Source organism: Dromaius novaehollandiae, chromosome 12 (genome assembly GCF_036370855.1).
Source record: "Dromaius novaehollandiae isolate bDroNov1 chromosome 12, bDroNov1.hap1, whole genome shotgun sequence".
Classification (NCBI taxonomy): domain Eukaryota; kingdom Metazoa; phylum Chordata; class Aves; order Casuariiformes; family Dromaiidae; genus Dromaius; species Dromaius novaehollandiae.
This window is the reverse complement of record NC_088109.1, coordinates 26,154,736-26,175,302: the sequence shown is the minus strand read 5'-3', so window position 1 is coordinate 26,175,302 and position 20,567 is coordinate 26,154,736. Positions and strand designations below refer to the sequence as shown.

General features: G+C 39.4%; 1 protein-coding gene across 2 annotated transcripts in view; it reads left to right on the top strand.

Annotated features, from left to right (window-relative positions):
- RAD18 (RAD18 E3 ubiquitin protein ligase) overlaps positions 1-16,969 on the top strand; it is a 62,471-nt gene extending 45,502 nt beyond the window's left edge. Inside the window, exons 12-13 of one of the 2 annotated variants that reach the window (XM_026099643.2) lie at positions 1,442-1,504; positions 16,759-16,969. In XM_026099643.2, the coding sequence (XP_025955428.2) occupies positions 1,442-1,504; positions 16,759-16,855 (160 nt within the window). In that variant the 3' untranslated portion in view covers positions 16,856-16,969. Of the gene's footprint in view, positions 1-1,441; positions 1,505-16,755 lie in introns of both variants that reach the window. The other variant, XM_026099642.2, reaches the window with a different exon arrangement.
- The last annotated feature ends 3,598 nt before the right edge of the window (positions 16,970-20,567 follow it).

Sequence of the window (20,567 nt, the reverse complement as noted above, 5' to 3'; positions counted from 1 at the left end):
TGTGCATGCTCTTGCAAAACTATTCTGGGATGACGTTTTCAGTTCTTATTAGTGTGACAGCTTGAAGAATTGCTGAGCACTGACAGTAGTTGGTTGATCTCCTTTCTAGAGGTGTAGCTTAGTGAGATTGGTAGAGTTAAGCTTCTTGCCATAGAATTATGATTTAGTGGTGTGTGATTGTTTGTTGTTGTTTTTTGTGGCTTTTTTTATTTTTAAAGTTATCACTATTACTTTGGGTTACCATCTTAAATCCTTATATCACACTGAAATTTCTCACCTGTCTAGCACTGACAATAGTCTGGCGATTTTTTGTTTAATGTGCATATAAAAATTGATTTTAGAAAAGAAATAGTTTGTTTTACCATGTTACATTAGAATGTAAAACTATATATGAAGATGAAAAATCAAATGATCTCTTCAAGCAGGTAAAAAGGTCGTGAAGAAAAATGTTTTGACTTGTTCTGAAATACCACTAAATTGTCTTGTTTGATTCAGTCTTCATTCACCTCAATTTGCAGTATGTAAGGCACCAAGACTGTCTTTCCCTTTGACTAATAAAAACATCCAGTAAACTTTTAAATCAGTTACTTAACTGAAAAATAAATAGCTTTATGAAATACGTCTTTCCGTGATATTCCTTTAGGAGTACGGGAGCAAAATGCACAGACAAAGAATTTTACTTTGGGGCAGGCAGCTGCTGAAAATTGTTCTGACGTTGTGTAGCATATGCTTTCCTCTCTCTTCAGGCTTGAGTCTTTTTTCTGAAGATAGGTTTGTCAAAGAAAACTTGCTTTAAGCCGCTCAAAATGAGCTGCCTCTGTTTGTGTGATGAGTTACTGAGGTGGCTGACAAAAAACATTTCACTTGGCTTTTTATCTTGACGTGCTATCGGGGTCTTGACAGTTTGGCTTTTTGTCACTAACAAATGTTTATGGGCTTCTTAAATTTTTTAATTATTTTTTGTTAATAAAATGTTAATTTTTTAAGTGGTCAAAATGTAAGCTTACCCCCAAAAGCCCTGAGTTCAGAGAGTGAGAGAGGCTGAAAGGACCTTGGTCTCATAAATTTTACACTTTACCCACAAAAGTATCTTAAAAATTCTCTCCAGAGAATGTCTGGTGTCTGCAAATATAAAGATATTATACCAGCAAGCAGACATGAACAGAAGGAATTTTCAAGCGTGTTAAATAATGAAAATGAGAGCTAGTAATAACTCTGAAAGTTTTGTGATGCAGAGACAGAACTTCCTGAGCTGTGCGACTGGTTGAAAATGGCTTTCCATTGCCAGTGCTTTGTAGAATGTTTTTTTTCTGATCTTCATACTGTACTGTCTTTGCTCCTAGGGAATTTTTTTTTTAAGAGTCCCACTTTGGTATAGGTGTTGCTAAAAGAATTCGCCTATGTTTGATTTGTTTGTTTGTTTGTTTTCCTTTCTTTTCAGCTCCAGCTCAGACATTTTGAGAGATCTGCAAGGGACTGAGATGTATTCACAGTCCTCTGATAAGTAAGTAAAACACATGGATGGAAAAGATAAGTCCTTGAGAGTAGGTGAGTGGTTTTCAGCCTTTTCCAGTTTGTGGAACTGGACACATTTTCTGCAGGAGAGGCCAATACCTTTAACAAGTCAGAGTCTTGGGACCTTCCACACGCACAGGGGAGACATAACATGTGTTTGAAGCTTCTTTGGTCAGTGGTTTTGGACTCTTGGAAAATAATGCATGGGTGTTCGAAGCATCTCCTGATGAATAGCTGAAAATCATTGTACAGTGTAAGCTGTATTTGAGTATAAATATATAAAAGAAAGGATGAGGGGAATGGCTTTTATGGAAAAGTTAATAGAGTCTAATCTTCTATTGTATTTAAAGTTATATCATTGTCAGTCTCTCCTACATGTCTTTATCTACTTGAACATGCTGGAATTACAGCATTCATTTTGATTTACTTCTGTCTGAAGAAGAGCACTTTCTCTTTTTAAAATCTTAACATTTAATTTCTTGAAGACAACTCTCCCCTTCTATTATATAGTGGTAATATTTGAAAATTGGTTCTAGCTGCAAGAAACTATCCAGGGATGTCTGACACAATCTGATGAAATGCGTGAAGATGGAGGGGAGATAAGTACATATGGGGGTGCTAAAGGTATCCAGGAATTGTGAAATTTAGAATATTGTAGTGCTAGATCAACTGAAAAGCTTTGTAATCATTATACAAAGAAGTTGGAAACAAGGCTGATGGAGCTTGCGATAGTAGTAGTTTGCCCTTACAGCTGAAACTTGCCTGATTTGGAATCTCTCTTTGCATGTCGTGTTCACTTTAGTAGTTTATCTTAGGAGAGCAATGAGAATCATATTGCATTTGATACTCTTAGTTTGCTTTTTTTAAAAAAAATTGTGACTCAACTTCTTTATCTGTTACATCTGTGATCAATAGCCTGACAGCTCTTAAAACTCATAGTTAATGAGAGAAGTAACATCTGAAACTTTTAGAATATGTATTTAAATAGTCTGTTGGATAATAGGGAGCTTTAATGGACTCGCTGGTAAGGCCTTGATTACAGTGGTGTCAGAGGTCAATGGTAAAATGCATCAGTGGAAAAATAGAAAGTAATCATTAAACCTTTATTGTAGAAGTAGCCATAACTTGGGTAAGGAATGAGCAATATTTATGGGAAGGACATTTATAAGCATGCTTTGTTGTAGTACCTGAAAGTGACTCATGGAGACCGGCATTAGAGTATAACATACTTGGTTGTATGTATTTTTTTAATGCTAGTCTGCAGTTTCTCTTGTGATGATAAATGGCAGCAGCATCAAAAGATCAAAGAGTAAGAACCACATCTGTCACTTATGTAGGTGATGTTAGGCCTGCTACGAATTAGGATAAAAATGTTTGATGTTTTCTGAAAAATCCTCATTTCTGTGCCCCTTACATGATTACACATGCTTCTAATAAACAGGGGTTGGGGGTCCAAATTCACTGGGAGGGTCTGTAACCCTTGAGGTACTACCCATTACCTCATTATGTAATTAGGAGTTGCCCATGTAGTATTATTTCTCGGTTACTTGAAACAGTAGGAATGGGGCTCCTGAATGAAAGCCACTTCATAGTGGTGTGTGGCTCTGAACGGTGATTAAAATCAACTGTGGCAGTCAGAGGTAGAGGGCTCACGAGCTAGGGAGCCAGCCAGTAGCCTGGGGCTCCCTGCACTGTTTTGATTAGCTGCTTGAGGCATGAAAATGCACCTGCAAGAGATGGAGATGAGATGTCTGTCCCTTTGGGCGCATATTCTGTTTGAAGAGAAGTGAAAGACGTGAAGAAGCCAAGGCACCCTGACAAGGTGAGCTTGCCAGCTGCAGAAGAGAAAGCGACTCTCAGTTGTATCTCTGTCTGGGGTAACTTGGCAGATTCATGTGATGAAACTTCTGTTGCTGCTGCCAGAGCTGCCTCTGCCTGGTGGTCTGTCGTGGTGGGAACCAGGCTGGGAGGGAGGTGGCTGGACAGGAGTGAGGAAATAAGGATGGGGATAGAAGAAGTTAGAAGAAGCTTTTCCTCTCTAGGTTGTAGCTTGGAACTTAAGGAATTTATGGAGCTTGGTTTATGTCCATTCCTCTTGGTCTGATTCATGCAGCCAAGGCTTGTTGTGAATGCATTTGAGCCCATTCCTTATCTCCCATACCACTCCGAGGCTATATTAAATATGTGCATCTTTTTAAAAATCGTAATTCAACCTGTGCTTTCTGATGGTCTCCGTCTGCTTGATTATCTGTTCTGATGCCTAGTCTTTGGAAAAAATCCACCAGCTCAGGCCTCAGGGAACTTTTGTTAAAGTCAATTTGAAACTAAAAATGAAGGAAGCAGGACTATGAAGTTCCTGAGTTTTAATTTTAGGGCCCCAGGCAAAGAAACAAACAATTATTGTGATGAAATTTTAGATCACTGGTCTAAGTAGTAAGGCCTTTGAGGAACACAGGTCTTTGTTAGATGCATGGGGACAAAACAGTGCATCGGTATCATCGATATCCGGTAATAGACCTGCTTCATCCTGGAGGAGAGAGGAGGAATAGAGGAGGAATAAGAGCAGAAGTTTAGAGACTGACAAAAGCGACAAGTGGTCCCGTTGTCAGTACTGGGGCCCTTACCAGGAGTGCTGGAAACCTTAGGTATGGAGGAAAATGCTTTGGGGGATAGTCTGGTGAACAAACTGGTTCATGCTTGGGCTTGCAGGTGGAAGGTCAAAATTACCTTTTTCTGGTTATTTGGAAGAATGGCATGTGACACAGACTGCCAGAAACAGTTTTGTTAGCACTTAGCACGGAAAAGTTTTCTGTCCTGCAGTAACCTGAAGCAAGGAGAGGAAATTTGCAAGACTGAAGCCACGTCACCATATCGATGTCTACATCTCCATGGGTTATGTAGCAAACTTCCTGCGTTATCCGTAATAAACTGGGATTTCATAGCAAGATAAAAATTTTTGGTTGAAACATCTTCCAGTTTTTCAAAATATTTCTTTTAAACCTGTTAAAATTATTTCACCCTATTTAAGCAAAGATGCAAGAATATCGAAAGCTGGTTGGCGTGACTAGCTCGACTGCTTTTGCTGTTAAAGCTAGTTACCAGGAGTGCAGGGTGCAAACAGTGACAGAAATTGTACCCAGTCAAGTGAGCTTTTGAGCACATGGAGTGACTCCTCAGACATGGCAGTGGAGGATGGAGCTGGGAGCTTGCACCCAATGGATGTTCTGGAGCTAGAGACCATCAGGGCTCCGCTGGGCTGGGAGAGGGCTCAGACGCGGGCCAGGAGATAACAGCCACGTAGTGAATTGTTCTGCAGCTGCATCAAGATGAAGAAAGATAGCAAAAGGTACATATTTTTAACACAAACTTGCACTTACTAGTAGAACTGTAATTTATTATCATGGGGAACTGTATACTTTCTCAGTATTTTATAGAAGAATTCACTGAAGCCTCTTTTAGTAAGAAAAACCTAGTATTTGGTGATTCTGTGCTTCCTGTGGAAGGATATTTAACATATTTTAATTGTCCGTGTAATGCTTTTATTTATTTATTTATTACTGTTAGCCATAATTTTGTAGCAGTATCCAACCTATCATCCAATTAAAAACACCCCGTTTGCAAGTATTTCTGGGAAATTTTGTAAAAGTGAATGGCAAGGCTAACAATCTTCCCCTTATGAGTCATATTTTCCATATCTTACTGCCATCCCCGAAGTTGCAGATGGTAGGCTATAGTTTATGTTTTGCCAGACAGTGACTTACTCTTTGCTGAGTGATGGTACAATCAAATTATTGCATGTTCCTTTTTGCTCTCCCTGAATTCCGGTCTAGAGATGGCAGTTGACAGAGGTTTTTTGGCAGTGCGTTTTAGGTAATAATGCTATGGCTTAGGGGCTTGGCATCTATGGCTTCTTGCATGGGTTGGAAAAACATGTCCCTTAGTGGAAGAAGGAATAGGAACATCAAGAATTGAAAACAATATTACTGCTCCATAATGAAATATGTCTAGCTAGCTGTATTGGATGTTATTATTAGTGATATGTGTTCACAGTAAAATTATTTGTTACTTTAATAATTTCATTTACCCAGGAAAATTCTCAATTGTTCGGTAGGTTGGTTTAAACTGGAAATAAAACTTGACCGGGTTGATCTGTGCAGAAGAATGTCAAGTAAAGCAGATCTACAACTTTAATGAAAGTTATTGGTCTTTCTGTTAATTAAAAAACTGTAACCTGCAGGAAGCCTATCCTAAGTGGTACAATAGACACACAGTCAAATGAGGGCTTTGTTTTGGCAAGCTTAATGTATAAACGCACAGCCAGCACATCGAAGAACAGATAGATAGTATGTGTATTTTGTAAGCAGCCTGGATTTTTTTAAAAATAGAGTTATGCTGGAAAGATAATCTAATTGAAGTTTTTTGCAGAGCAAAAACAAGAGTCTTAACTGAGATACAGTTGTCATCAGGGAGAGTACATTACTTTTTCTGTATTTAAGGTACAAATTATTATTATTATTGATCTTACTTTTATCTGTGGCAACGTAATATTGTTCAACAGTATGATCTTAAAAGCAGGGTGGTTTTGTTAACTGAAATTGTGAAAACTATTTTTGTCGGATCTAGAGTAGTCATTTATCTAATGACTACTGTTTTTGTCAAATGTCATTTTGACATTCTTTAAAAAAAAAAAATCTTCTGTTTGATATTTTTTCACCATTGGGATTTTGAGTTTCCTACGACTCCTAAAGAATTAAATTCAGGATTAAATTCAAGACTTATCTACCTCCTCCTTTCCCCCCTTGGCTTAGTCAAAGGTTTATCAAACCTGGGTGGCAAGGGCAGGAATGAATCTTTCCGCTAGCCATTTCATGACGATTTTTTTTTTCACATTTGCTGCTGTTCTTAATATGAGAGTTGCAGGGTTTCTTAGGAATTTCAGAGTGAAGCTCCCAAAGAGAACTGGACGCTGTAAAGGGTCCTTAAAACTTGTGCCGACACGTCGTTATTTTCCCTGGCAGACAGAAAAATGGCAGAACTGAGATGGGATTTTTGGATCTTAATTGAAATACACAGCCTGGTTTTCCAGAAGAAGCATTCTTATCTGTTAAAATGTTAGGCTACAGTTGGTCTGACCTTGCCAACTTTTTTAGTTAAAGTATGTTTAAGTAGACTGGGAAAGACACATTCGAACAGCCTTTTTCAGTAGAAACAGTGACTTGTTGAACATCGTAATTTACAGGATGTATCTAATAAAGAAGATACTAACATTGATACTCTGCTTTTAGAATAACTGGCTATTTTATGAAGCTTTTAATGAATATTGATCCATTACATAAATCCTCTAGCACCTTCTCTCATTTCTACTAATTGTCTTATTTTGACACAAAGAGATTAGAAGTTAATATTCAAAAAGTGAATTATCTGTGAAAGTGCACAAATGGGCAGCTTAAGAATATTTTAGGGGCGGTTTGGACCATATTTTAGCCAAAACTTGGCACCATTCCTAAAACTTACTGAAGCTCAATTATAATGTTTTCTGAGCTTTTAAAATGATTTTTTTTTTCTTTTTCTCATCCTCTGTTAAATAAAAAAAAATACAGTTGCTGTGGTTTTAAGTTTACAGAAGTGATTTAAGAATGAAGTTATTGGGACTACAGAAATTTGTATTACTTTATATTGATTAAATCAAGGCAGCATTTCAGGTTCTCAGTAACCTGATGGTGACTAGTTCTGTGATATGGATGTGAACTAGTAGTACATGATTGCCAACCTAGTTGCAGGTTTTGGTCAGCTTCTGGGGCAATATCAGATTTGAATGCCTAGAAATTGGTTTTGGCTTTGATAAAAGCTTTCTATAGTGACCATTTAGTTACAGCTCTGTTTCACTCCCAAATGCAGTTGCAGTTTTTCTGTAGCTCTTTTAATGAAATTCTTAAAAACAAAACAAAACAAAAAAGGTTGGTGGATATATTTGCCATTTAATTTTCTTGCATGGAGAAATAAAAAAAGAAGACTCAGTAATTAAATGTGCATTCTTGCAAATTTCTGCCTCCCTGAAAATGAACGTTGGTGTGAGAAAGAGGTTCATTTCGTCCCTAAGGTAAGAGTGGCAGCTCTCCTTTTTTTGGTCATTGTTTTTGTTTGTTTGTTTAAGTGTTGGGTGCTAGAAATGTCATTTCAAAATGTCTCTACCTGACTTGACCTGAGATGGGGATAAATGACTGTGTAGTGTGCAGTCAGGATATTTTTGTCCTTGCTTTCTGCTTGTTTTGCAGCTGGCCAAGCCAAATACATTATTGCAAAACGCCCCAAAAGATGTGGGAAGGGATCTGATGGTCCAGAGTAACGTCCCAGGTTCTCTGCAGAAGGTCCCAAGTCCCCCTCAGAATCTTTCTGCACTTGTAGATGCTGAGATCTTTTGAAAAACCTAACAGTGCCCTGCAGAGTTTGGAGAGCTTCTGAATACCTTCTGAATTCCTGAAAAGAAAACTCTAAGATGGGGGAAGCGTGTCAAAGATCAGAACGTGTTCGTTTGTGTCCCAGTTCAGTTTGTCGTCTTTTCAAGCTATGTAGTGGAGAGATGTTTTTTTCACACCCTTTAGAAATGTTTCTGCTGTAAGAATTTAAAGCAACTGGAGTTAAATGATCCTTGCTCTTCTGTAGTTACAATTATTTCCTTTTTCTTAGGGCAAAGAACATACCCCGCTTTAACTCTTACCTTCCTGGAGAATATATGCAGTAGCCCCACATCACAAAGATGCTGTGTATTAACCAAGTTCATTTTAAGATGTTTGATCTGCGACTCTGACAATTGAATCACTGCTTTGAGATGAATGCACATTTGCTTAATCACTGTCTGGCTCCACAAAGTGCTCTAGGCATTTCAACAAAGTCTCTCTCTCCCTCTCTCTCTGTTTTTCTGTGGTTCCTGCCTCCCTTTCCCTGAGTTGACTTGGTATATCTGAACCATTGTCAGGTTTTTTTTTCCATGAACTTCCTATATTGCTAGAGACCATCTGTAACAGTTTTTATTAGTCTATGCTGTTGGCAATTTAACTTTTTTGTAGCTTCACTGACAGACAAATGATTTTAAATGGCAGTTGAGAAAGGGTGTGAAGTTTTAATCCTTCAGATATAAATTCCATTCCTGATCCTCGCCAAGCATCTTTGTGCTGATGAGTGTTAATAGCTGAGACATAAAACTTCAGGTCACGTGTGACTTGCTTCTGAAAACAGCTATATCTCTGCATAGCCCTGTTGACCTCAGTGGTTTTGCTCGCATATAAGAGTATGTGAATGCCAAAGACTTTGCAGGATCATGGCTTGATAAGCAGTTAGTATTATACTGACACAGACCCTGCCTTCAGCAATTACCCTATTTAAACAAAACCTCCAGGCAGCAATTGCTTGTTTACAAAGTTGAATCCATTTTTTTTGCCTCCAGCTGAGAGTAATCGGCCTGTTTTCAGGAGAAATAAGGATTTCTGAATCATATTATTGTGAACATATTTTGCAATCAATCAAGAGAGATTTTTAGTGAATGTTACTCTTGTTGTCCTACACTTTACAGTTCAGGAGAGTAAGTTGAGTCCATACTGTGGGTTCCAAAACTTGCTCCTCCCTGGGAAGGGACATCTACCCGGTGCCGAGCAGGGAGGCTGGCGGCAGGCGCAGGCAGGGACCCAGCAGCAGAATGGGCGCGTGTCCGTGCAGCCATCGCGCCTGCTCCTGCAGTGGAGACTGTGTAGGGAAAACTAGCTGCGGAGGCATCTTATAAGACAAAAATGGAATTAATTTTCATGCAGTATTTGGGACCATTACTCCTTTGTTTTGGGGGCTTGCTTTTCCCCCCCCCCCCCAAGACCTCCAGGATAGGGGTGTTCCTGTCGAGAAGGTGTGAGCTAACACCTGAAGCGCTTAGTTTCTAGTCGAGACAAACCCACAGAGGTCTCAGATGAATAATAAATTATTTTTCTCTCCGAAGTTTTGCAGGTGCAATCATCTGTGTTCCCTGTAACCGCAGTAAGTAAAAATAGTATCAGACTGTTCAGAAACTCAGATGGGTCTTTGATAAATCACTAAGCTTTACCTCTGTGAAGCTGGATCTTGATTCTACAAAGCTGACCACGGGGCTGACCTGAGTATAGGGATATTGCTGTGAAAGCAGGACCAGGGACCGCAGGAAAGACCGGCACTTGTATATATTTTAGTAATAGCAATATTCACTGAGTTCTCTCAGAAACATTGTGAATTGTTCTAGTATCTGAGGGCTTTGAACTAGAGGTGTCATGGATCAAACTAAATGAAAATACCTTGGCTTTGGAGATATTATTAGGAATTGAATCTTGTTTCTGTAAATGTTGTGGGGTGTTCCTGTAGTGCCATCATAGTACAGTTCCTGTGCATGTTGCCTATTTTTTTACCCTCAAAGTGAATATGGCTACATTTCCTTTACAGTCTTTTTATTTCTAACTCTTTCCATTGAATAATCACTGGAGAACTTGTAAAGCTAACCAACTTTTTTGTTTATAAACTAAACTAAAAATTTGCAGAAGCTGTCATCAGTCTTAAATTTTTTTTTAGATTTCTTAGATTTTCTTACATTTCTTTAGATTTTTGCGATAGATGTTTTCCTAATACACAAGATGTAGTCAAGAATATTGTTTACAAAAGCAGGTTCATATTTTTGCTAGCTAATGCATTGAAAAGTTACTCAGCTTCACATTTTATAGCATCCCTAATAGAGATTCTCTATACTAATATATTCTGCACTGCTGATGAATTACAGCCCAAATCCTCTTTTGGCAGTGAGAGACAAACCTAAGGTCAGGACCCTTTTGAGTTCGGTGTCTTTGCACTGGCTAATCATTGTGATTATTTTTCTTTTGCTCTGGTTTTAGAATCCTTTGGAAACATTGAGTCCCCTGTGCTGGTCTCAGATTCTGTCTCTTTGCTTATCTTAATGCTATTTATGAAGACTTAGTTCTCTTCTTTATTTTGAAAGGCTTGGTAAGTATGATAACTATAATTGAGATGCATAACGACAGTGAAGCTGGGATGTCCTCGTGGCAACGGCACAGCGCTGTGTAGCACTTGGGCGTTGCAGCAGATCGTGACGGCGTTGCTGTCTCTCTGCTCTGCCGAGTCTGTGTCTCGGCATTCTCGGGGCTCCGGAGTTACATAAGCAACTATAATTCATGTGAGCAGTCCCAGTTAAGACAAAAGGCATAGGATTTGCAGGGTGGGTCTTTAGACTGATTTTAATCAGTTATTTCCTAGAATAGGTTTCTGTGACCAGTATCTTTTCTGGCTTAGTGGTAGTTGTAAAGCTTTAGTTTACTCAGAGTTGTAATTACCTTTTCCCCATCTTGGCAGTTTCTGGTTTTTAATTTGCATGGAAAATGAGTGAATAGATTCCTTATTGTTGATAGTTAATTTTATTTTCTAATGCTTGTGTTCTATGTTAAATTTAGTAAAACAGAAGTAGAAAATATTATGAGATATTTGCTTATATAACAAAATGTAGATTTAATAAAAGGACAGTACAGGCAGTGATGTCTGTAAGGTCATCTATAAGGTGGTTGAGATACTTCTAAATTAGAGGCAGGATAATATATGTACAGGAATAAAACTAAAAATCGGTTGTCCTCAAACACTTTAAACTTGAATTGATCTGCCAGTGCGATATTTGGTAAGAGATGAAGGCTGCTACGGAGAGTTTACCCTGCCGTCGTAAGCTGCGGGGACATATGGAAACACTTCGAGGTAATATTCCCCAGATTTAAGGAGGTAATCAAGCTTAGGTTTTCACTTACTGGAAGAGGGACAATGCTGATTCAGGGCAGAGGCTGCTATAGCATACTGCATCATTCGTTCGAGGTGTTTGGCTGCGTTTGACGCCCCAGGGCTGTTGGATGCCTTGCTGACCTGCTGTGCTGGTGCAAGCACTGACGCTGCTCGCTGCCTGGGTTCGTTGCTGTCCCGTGTGCCTGTGCGCGCGCTCCTTCCTCGCGGTATGCATCCTGGGGAGATTATTATGTTAGTGCCTGCCTAGTATGAGATAGCTGTTAGTAGAGTTTGGAAGACCATAATTTAGTATGCTTTTCTGTGGCAAAACTGATGTCTTGTGAAGGCCATACTGCATAGTGTCGTGGGCAGCGTATCATAGAGTTGGATTTATCATAGAATCTGTAAGATGACAGTAATCTGAAATGCATGCAAAACCAGTATGAAGAAAATGGGAAACAATACTGAGAGGCTCGAATAGCAAATTAGCTGAGCTTTTGTATTAGAAAATAAAATAACTTGGCTGTCTGTGCTGCCATTTTGCTTGTCAGAAATGCTCAATAATACAGCAGGGAGGGAGTCACCTAGTCAGCTCTTCTGTGGCCTGGAATACTGCGCTTATTTCTGGCCAAGCATTAAGAAATCTTCGGAAATTGTTAGAATCTGCAGAAAGATCAGTAAATATAGGAAGATGTGGAATTGACAAGCAAGTATTAAAAATGTTTGATTTGGAAAAAATAATTTGCTAAATAACTGAAAAGAAACAAAGTTGTTCACAAAACTTCTAAGAGTTTACATTTAATCTTGCCCTGTCAAATGTTCTTTCTCTATGATAATTATATAATAATATTAGAATTAGTTTACTGAATATCAGAAATTACTACTTAGCAGTTTTATGTCAACCAATACAGAGGACATTTCAAACTAGGCTCCACAATTCATGAGTAAATAGGCAAGGCCATTGTTCCCAAACTTCTCCAGTGGGACAATTGTATTTGATAAGAATATCTCAAATATTAAAAAAAAAAAACAACTGATGATAAACTCCCCTTTTCTTCAACCATGCCTTTGTGCCATTTCTGTGCATTTATAACCAAATAATGTCTCTGGGAAATGACAGCAATTAGTTTTAGGGAAAGAAACATTAAGAAAGTGTTTAATGTATTTCTAGCTCCTCTTAATGCAATTAGTCACTGGAGGAAAGCTATTTGCATTGTTTTGTCAGGCTGGTTTTGCCATCAGTAGCTGGTCTGGACCATCAGGAGTTAATGATTTTTTTCGTACATTCCTTCATTTGCCAGTGACTGCTGCTAGGATTTGATATCTTCTGATGTGGTTGGATCAGACCGTTGTTCTCATTTGTGAGAGATGCAGTGTCAAGGCCGTAGCCTTTTGGCACCAAAGGTCTGTAGCTGAAGTGCTTCATTTGGCTTGGAGAAACTGTAAGGTTGCTGTCATGCCACTGAGTTAGCAAAGCATCCCCAGGGTGGGAAAAGCAAATATGATTAGCAAAGTGATATGCTGAATCAGGCAAGTCGTCCACTCAGCTCAGGATCCTGTGTTCATTAGTGGCCAAAACCATACGCTATAGAGAAAGATGAGTACATCTCCCTTAGGGACTGTTTAACTCCTGGAGAACATGCTTCTCCAGTGCCATTCACCAGCAGCTCAGTAGTGTCCTAAAACCATGGAGGTTGGTTCTCCTCTGTCATACAAGTGCAGATTTGAAAGGAGATGGCAAATTCTTCTTGATCAAGAACTAAAGAGATGTCTCGCATGAAGGAGTCAGCTACAATGGATACAAACAGCAATAACTCCCTCGGGTCTGATGGATAATATCTGCCTTGGAGCTTGATTTAAAAGAAAAGAATTGTTTGGATCATGGCATTCGTAAAACATATGTGCATCCATTTATGCCTATTTTCATAGCTTAGCTTGTGCATTTTAGTTTGGTGTGGGACTGCCTTTGGCAATGCATTACTGTAATGAGATATTTTACAAAACTCAGCCTTAGCATTTACATTGAATTTAAATGAGGCAGATTTCTGAACTGTAGCGGAGAAAGAGGTAGCACATATACAAAGTTTCTGTTAACACCTAATTTCAGTAGTTTTAAAGCCTTAGCTGCTTCTAGACTAAGATGAGTGGTCCTTTCCACGATATGAGTGCAGGTGGTTGAAAGCAGGGAAGGGAGAGTAAAGCTGGAAGAGGAAGACTTTCAGCTTTGGTCTCGATACATTATAGAAATCACACTTGTAGCATCTGTAGCTTTGAGGGTTGGATATAGGGTTATGCATATGCATAACCTGTTTCTTCTGAGCTCTGCAGGTGTGTGAAATCTGATGGTACTGCTGTCTCCAAAGGTACAGTCTAACTCCTGTTGCTTTAGGACTCGTGCTGGTCCTCCTTGACACGGTTAATGATTTCATAGATGCTGGAGTTCTGTTCTCATTCTGATGCTGACTTGGGCTCTGAAATACAAGCTGTTCCTGTTGATATGCTCTGGTGTACATCTTTCAGCAGTCAACAGAGACACTGCCTTTGGCACTTGAGAGTTTATGTTGTTGTTTTCAGTGAATTCTCAGTTGAAGCCAAACAAATGATCCCTGCAAGATGGATTCATCCTAGCTTGGTAGGAATGGTAAAAACAGAATGTATTTTTAATGAATTTTTAATTAGTAATAGCAATGGATGAGCAATATCTTTCATGTCAACACTACATGGAATTTCAAGCTCTGGGGCCAAATAGTGGAAATTAGCTGCTTAATTTAAACGTGGCTAGTTTAACAACTTTTTTTCTTCTTAGCCATAGAGTTAATTTTAAAAGAAAAACACTCCTCTGAGTTTCCAGTGGAAAATTCCTTGTCCATAAATAAGAAGAGCCTCTGGCAAAGAGATCCTGTTTAAAGATGGAAGTCCTGCATATTTGCCTTGTTGGGTAGCTGACCAAAATCACTTGTCCTTTTTCTTAGTGGCTGTACTGTTGATGATGACTGTTTTTCAAGTAGATGTTTTCTGATAAAATATCTTGGTTTTGTCAATGGTAATTACTATTGTAGGACCCAAAATAGGCCTGGAAATTACTTAGTGTATTACAGTACACTATTATATAATAGTGATTATATAATTATGTAATTATGTTAGGTAGTAACAGATTCAACCTTCAGTGCAGACTAATTTTGTGCAAGAAATAGGAAATGTATGAAAATGATGTCTCTTTCTGTGCCTGTTGCTGCTATTCCTTAGTCTTCCAAATTGGTCCCTGGTGACAGGAGGAAGGGAAACTAGACTCTACTGTCTCTTTTCTACCTGTGCCTGAAGGGCACGCCATGGTCAGCAGTGAGTGGTGAGTGAACCCCTGGTTGCCCCAAGACTATATGTTGAGCTAATCTGTGACAGGCTGTGCCTCCAGTACCTGTGGAGCAGGAGCTAGTATGTGTATTTGGGCTAGGTAAATATTTCTTAGAACTGAATCGGTTTCTGTTACAGCTGGTATTTGCCTCAGTTCATCCTGACACTTAATTCCCAAATCTTCATTTTCAGTCACTGTTGACATCTCCTTACCCTTTTCTTGTATGTAATATGCCATCACCTGAGCGGTAACTTTGAATTGGAGCTTGAGTGTACCGAAAATTGGCTTTCAGTATAACAGTAACTAAAGCTGCAGAACTAGCTTTCAGGTTAGAATTGCATGTTCTGCAGTGCGATGTGTCTTCCAGATATCTATGGTAGACATCACTAATCCTTGCAGTAACCCTTTGAAGCATTAATCCTGTTTTACTGCTAGTGACACTCAGGTTTAGAAGACAGGAAACTCGCAAGTTCTAGAGCTCAGTTCTCTGTCATACTGGTTATTTTGTCCCCAGTCTATTCTAGTTCCATATTTATCAGTACCTTTTAAAAATTGAAGCTTTCTGCTGCCAACATCATGGTATTGTCTAGACTAAGCAGTTACCAAGTTATAGAGTTGATCAGGGATTTTGGGGTAAAACATTTTTAATTTCATGGAAAATGCCACCTTGGGAAACCAGAAGTTTGTTCTGAGAATAAGGTTTGGATTCTCTGGAAATATATATCGACTTCTGGATTTCTGCTGCTAACCAGGGAAATGCCTTTCTTGGAAAACAGGAGAGTGGTGGAGAGCAGGACATGGCAGTCTCCTGCCATGCTGGAGACCCAGACTGAAACTGTAGAGAAATACCATTGCATTTTTAAATCAACAGGGGTTGGTGTAGCAGTGGGTCTTCCTAGCACTGACATGAGGATAATACTTTAAATGTAGGATCACTTGGCAGAAGTGAGAAATGGAGAATGCCCTCCCTCCTTAGCTGGGTGGTGGGGGGATGTACCTGTGGCGTGGGAGGACCCCACTTGAAGTCCAGCCTAGGTTCTGAGAAGAACAAAAGCTTTTCCCTGTCTGCCTTCCAAGGTCCTAAAATGCTGGCATATTTTTCTCCTTCCCTGTCTCTTTCTGTCCTGCAAATTTCCAAGAGAGTACATTCATCTCAGTATAGGGGAGGAAATATTAGAAATTTAAGATGTATTCATGGGCTGAGTAACAAGACTAGTATGTTGGCAGAACTCCATTAAATGCAATGTTTAAGCCAGGGCAGGAATGATCACTGCCTCACTGGAGTACGTTTGTGTTTCAAGCATGCATTTGAGCCTCTTGCTGAACTGTGGACCTAGCGTTATCTATACCCCTTGTATTGCAACTTTTCATGCAAATGACTTTTTTTTCCTAATTGAAAGCTTTTAGGCATGCCAATGAATGTAACGATATAGTCAGACTTAAGTTCTGTATAGGAGAAATTTGGCTTAACCAATTTGATGTCAGTGTCTCAGGCATTGGTGTTGTCCACTCAAATTAAAATAATGAGTAGAAAGCAAACTTAAAGACCAGGGGAAAACACCTCAAGGATTAAGCCAAATGGCTGCTGTTCAGTCCTTTGTGTTAAGCAGAGCTAATCTGGCATTGCTGACCTTGAATACTGCATAACCAGAGCCATGGTAATGGCCACTGGGAGACTGGTTCCAGACAGGAAAGCTAAAATATTGGTTAAATTTTTTAAATAAACACATAAAACCATACATTTCCTGGTGTTTTCTTTAATCTAGGAAAAAACATGTTTGTTGTTACAGATGGAGGTACTTATTTCGTGTACCTATCAAAATGAGTGAAGAGATTGTTCTGATAGCTGATATTTCCAGGAATTTATACCTATAAAGAGAAATGAGGTGTAAGGTGATCTGTTTTCCAACTTCTTTTCATGCCCAGGAAGCAGATGAGAAGATAGAGCAATATTTCTTTTCATCACCGCCAGTAACACATACGTGTTAAATGTATTTGTATTTGTGTGTATGCCTGCATAATTCTTACAGTGCTTTAATACAGCCTTCAATATGAGCCACAATTCGAGCATCTTTAAAACCATATTTTTTTTTTCTTTGCAGCAGTGTTCCCAGCCTGCGAGTTAACAAAAGGAAGTTACGCCGGTCCAGAATGCCCGAAAACGACCAACCACTTCCTAAGAGCAAGCGGAAGAAGAGCTAGCGTCGCAGTGGTGCGAAGTGTAAAACTGTGCCGAAGGCTTAAAGCTGCGCAGTACTACTTATTTGTTGCCTCTTTCCAATGTATCCGAGCACTTAATAAAGCGCTGAAACTCTGCACAGTTGTCATTCAAACTGCCTCGAAATAACTGGATTAGTGCACTGACATGTTTTGTTTACAGCACTATGGACCAGTTAAGTTTAAGGTTGGGCATGGAATACTGGAATTCTGCAGACGTTTGGCTGGCTCTTCTCCCCGTGCGTCTGCGTCGCGGCAGAAGGACATGGTTCCCCGCTTCGTGCCTGTTCCTGCGCGTATCGGCAGAAGCTTGCTCTGCCCGTGTGAGTGAGTCGGGGGCGAGCGCTTTGCTGGTAGGGCGGATGGGCCCCTCCTGTCCCGCGGCCCCGCGGGCGGTGGGAGAGCCGAGCTGGCCCGGGCGGTGGGTCCTGCCCCACGTGCTGGGGACCAGTGCGGCCCCTCGGGCTGTGACCGTTGGGGCCCGCTGCTCCCTGCGCAGAACTGCTCGTGGCACCCACGAGGAAACGGGCTGGCATGTTTTTTTGAGACCGATCGTCCCGCTGCAGTAGAGCAGAAATCCAGGGAAGTTCCTACTTTTGTCGTCGCTTTCCGATACGGCAGCTGGGCTCTGCCTAGTTCCCCAGTTCAATTTGGAAGCCTAATTTCCTACCGATTTCAAAGGAAAGTTAGGTGCATAAATACTTCTGGCTGTATGCGACTATGCAAATCCTTGCTTTTTTGAAATAAGCCTGTGTATCTGAGGAGCGATATATTTGATTCAGAGTAACTTGACTTTTGCAAGTGGAATAATCATATTTCAAATTATTTCAGTTCTACAGAAATATGCTGGTTTTGAATATTATTGTGGACTTATTAGTATGTGAAAGAGAATAAATACTGACTTCCATTTTTAGGTTTACAGTGTAGTTCACAGCAGTTAACACCAGACAGATTTTTATTTTGTGCAGTTGGCCAGAGAATAAAAATATCTGTGTGTAACATTCAGTATGTCTGAACTTCATTGTAAGTAAGGCAGTTTATGTCAGCTGTTGAGCATCTTCCTTTGGAGGCTTTTATCGATGTGCTTTAAATTTAAATTAGCAAGACTTCATTTTCTTAAATAAGGTAGTAATAGTCACTGTCATATGCAGAAAATAGCCTCAGAAAACTCTATAAATACTATTAGGACTTAAAAAATGAGATCTAACTATAAGTAGGAATGTGAATATACCTTTAATAAAATTTGGAGAGGCAGAGTTTTTTGTCCTAAGTTTTGCTCAGTTGATTTGCCACCGATTGTGCTTATGTGAAGCTCTGAATCTGATGAAAGGCTAGTGTATTATAGCTGAGGATTAGTCACAAATATTGCTCATTTTTTAACACTGGTGCTGTAGCAAGTGTCTGAAATCACAGATTTGCGGTTTTGGTCTTAAAGTGCAGTTACAAACTTGGGCACTGTGGAGCGTGAGGCAGAGAGCCCTCAGCACAACTTACTCATTACGTAATGACCAACTCAGTGAAGGTCAAATCAGAAGTGACGATCTAGTTGCTGCCAAGCATATGAGGTCTTTAACTCTGCTGAATCAGCAGGGAAAATTAGGATGCTGCAATACTTAATTAACCAGGTGCTTTCTTTTTTATTACCAGTGAATGGATTATGAATATAACTTTATCAATAGCAGATACTTTTTGCTTAGCTTTGGAACCAAATGCCACTCACAAAGCTAAACTTGTAGTTAATGGCAATAAATGCTGATGTAAGTGAGATGAAAACATATTTCAATAGCCAGTGAGAATAAATAGTCTAATGCATTAAGTTTGGGCTAGGATGTACTTAGAAAAATTGACACGGAAGGTGAATAAAAAAAGGCATAAAATGTCAAGTGATGAAAGGGCTGGTGCAAGGCTTTGTGAACTTTTTCACAGGGTGGCTGGAGGCTGGCTGCTCAAATTTGTCATTTCCATTTGAGAACTCATGAAGGACGGGTGAGGTATTAGAAGTCTGCAAAAGGTAATTATGGTGTCTGTGGTTAAAAAGCAAAGAGATTTTGGAAAATTCTAGTGGTATTAGCTTAACATCAACTATTTAAAAAAAGCCACACTAGAAGAGATAATCAACTGTTTGTAATCCTCCAGAACAGAACAAGATGAGAAATGGCTTGTGTGGATTTGTCAGGAGCTAAACCATGTTAAATCATGTAAAGATAAGGCAAGGAGCAAGGAAGAGGAGAGCTAAGAAGCCTGAGTTTGGGAGGGAGGATTGAATGATCTAGGGTTATTTTTGCTAAGGAGGAGAAGACCAAGCAGGCCTGGTAAGTTTCCAGAAAAGAGAAATAATCTGTTTGGTTTGACTTGGACAGAAAGGAAGTAGTTACATTACAGTAAGGAAAACTCAGTTTCCTTAAGGACAAGGAAGCACTGGAATAGATTGCTTTTGGAATATCTGTTGTGAGAGGTATTTAAGAGAAGCACCTCTTAAGAATGACGTGTTTTGGATGTTCTCACATTGGGACAAACCGACCTGGTGAGTTCCTTTCCAGTTCTGTGGTTCTTCACTTCTGTGTTAATGCAGCTGGCTCAGTTTTGGTTCTCAGCTGACAGTCCTTGATGTTAAGCTGTCCCCTCCTGCCAAATTATAGACAATATTGTAATCATAGATACAGAAAAGTCTTGTTCTGTTGCAATGTGTTTTATGCCTCAATAAAAGACAATTGCTTAGTAATAAAGGAGCATTAACTTAGCTTCATTCTCTTTTTCCTAGGCCTGTCGGTACAGGGTATTAATTCTAGAATGACTGTCCTGTGGGAGGAACCTAGCAAACCAACAGGTGTTGAACAGCCCAACAGATCTCGGTCTAATCTGGCGTTCGACACTGGTAGTCACTCAGGTAGTTGTTCTGATGTTTGAGCAGTTGAGGTCTCAGTCTACTTTTGGGTCATAAATAGCAATTGTATAATTCTGAAACTCATGCTGACTTCAAAATATCTCACATTCAAAAAGCGCAAGAAAAGCTATTTCTCTTGAAGCTATAATCTTGAATGTATAAAGCCTTAAGCTTTGGATATTTGTTTTTCTTCTGTTTATTCAGTCAAATTGTTATTTCTCTAAGAGAAAAGGCATTTGATCCTTCTTTTGGTGTTTGTTTCTGAGGATTCTCTTTCTGTGAGCCTGGGCACGATGTGAAGAAACAGTAACCTTTATAACCATTTTTAATCTTTTGCAGATGTTCTGAATTTAAACCCTTCTGTTAGTTGCAGTAAATCGCAATAAAGTGGTATCTTGGATCTGTGGCTGACTTTCCCCAAAGAGCTCTTTTCAGATCAAATGCAAAACAAAATGTTTATTTCGTATATGTATCTACTTCATTGTCTGCAAATATAAGCCTCAGATGTTTACTTTTTATATTGATTTTGGCATTTGAAGCTGATGTTGCTTGCATCACCAGTATAGCTATTGGGCTGATACCCGTGGTGTGCTTCATAATGCTGGGCTCCAAATCTGAAAATTGCATCTACAACTGCGTACAAGGCAATTGGAGATGACCTTTAGGGATTCTCAAAGATGTGATGAAGCAAGTCTCTTTGACTTTGGTTTTGTTGCCTTAAGAGCATTTTGGTTACATCATGGGCCAAGGCAGCAACTGAGCCCAGCGATCCACTGTTAGTAACTGTTTTTCCAGGATAATAATGCATTCTAG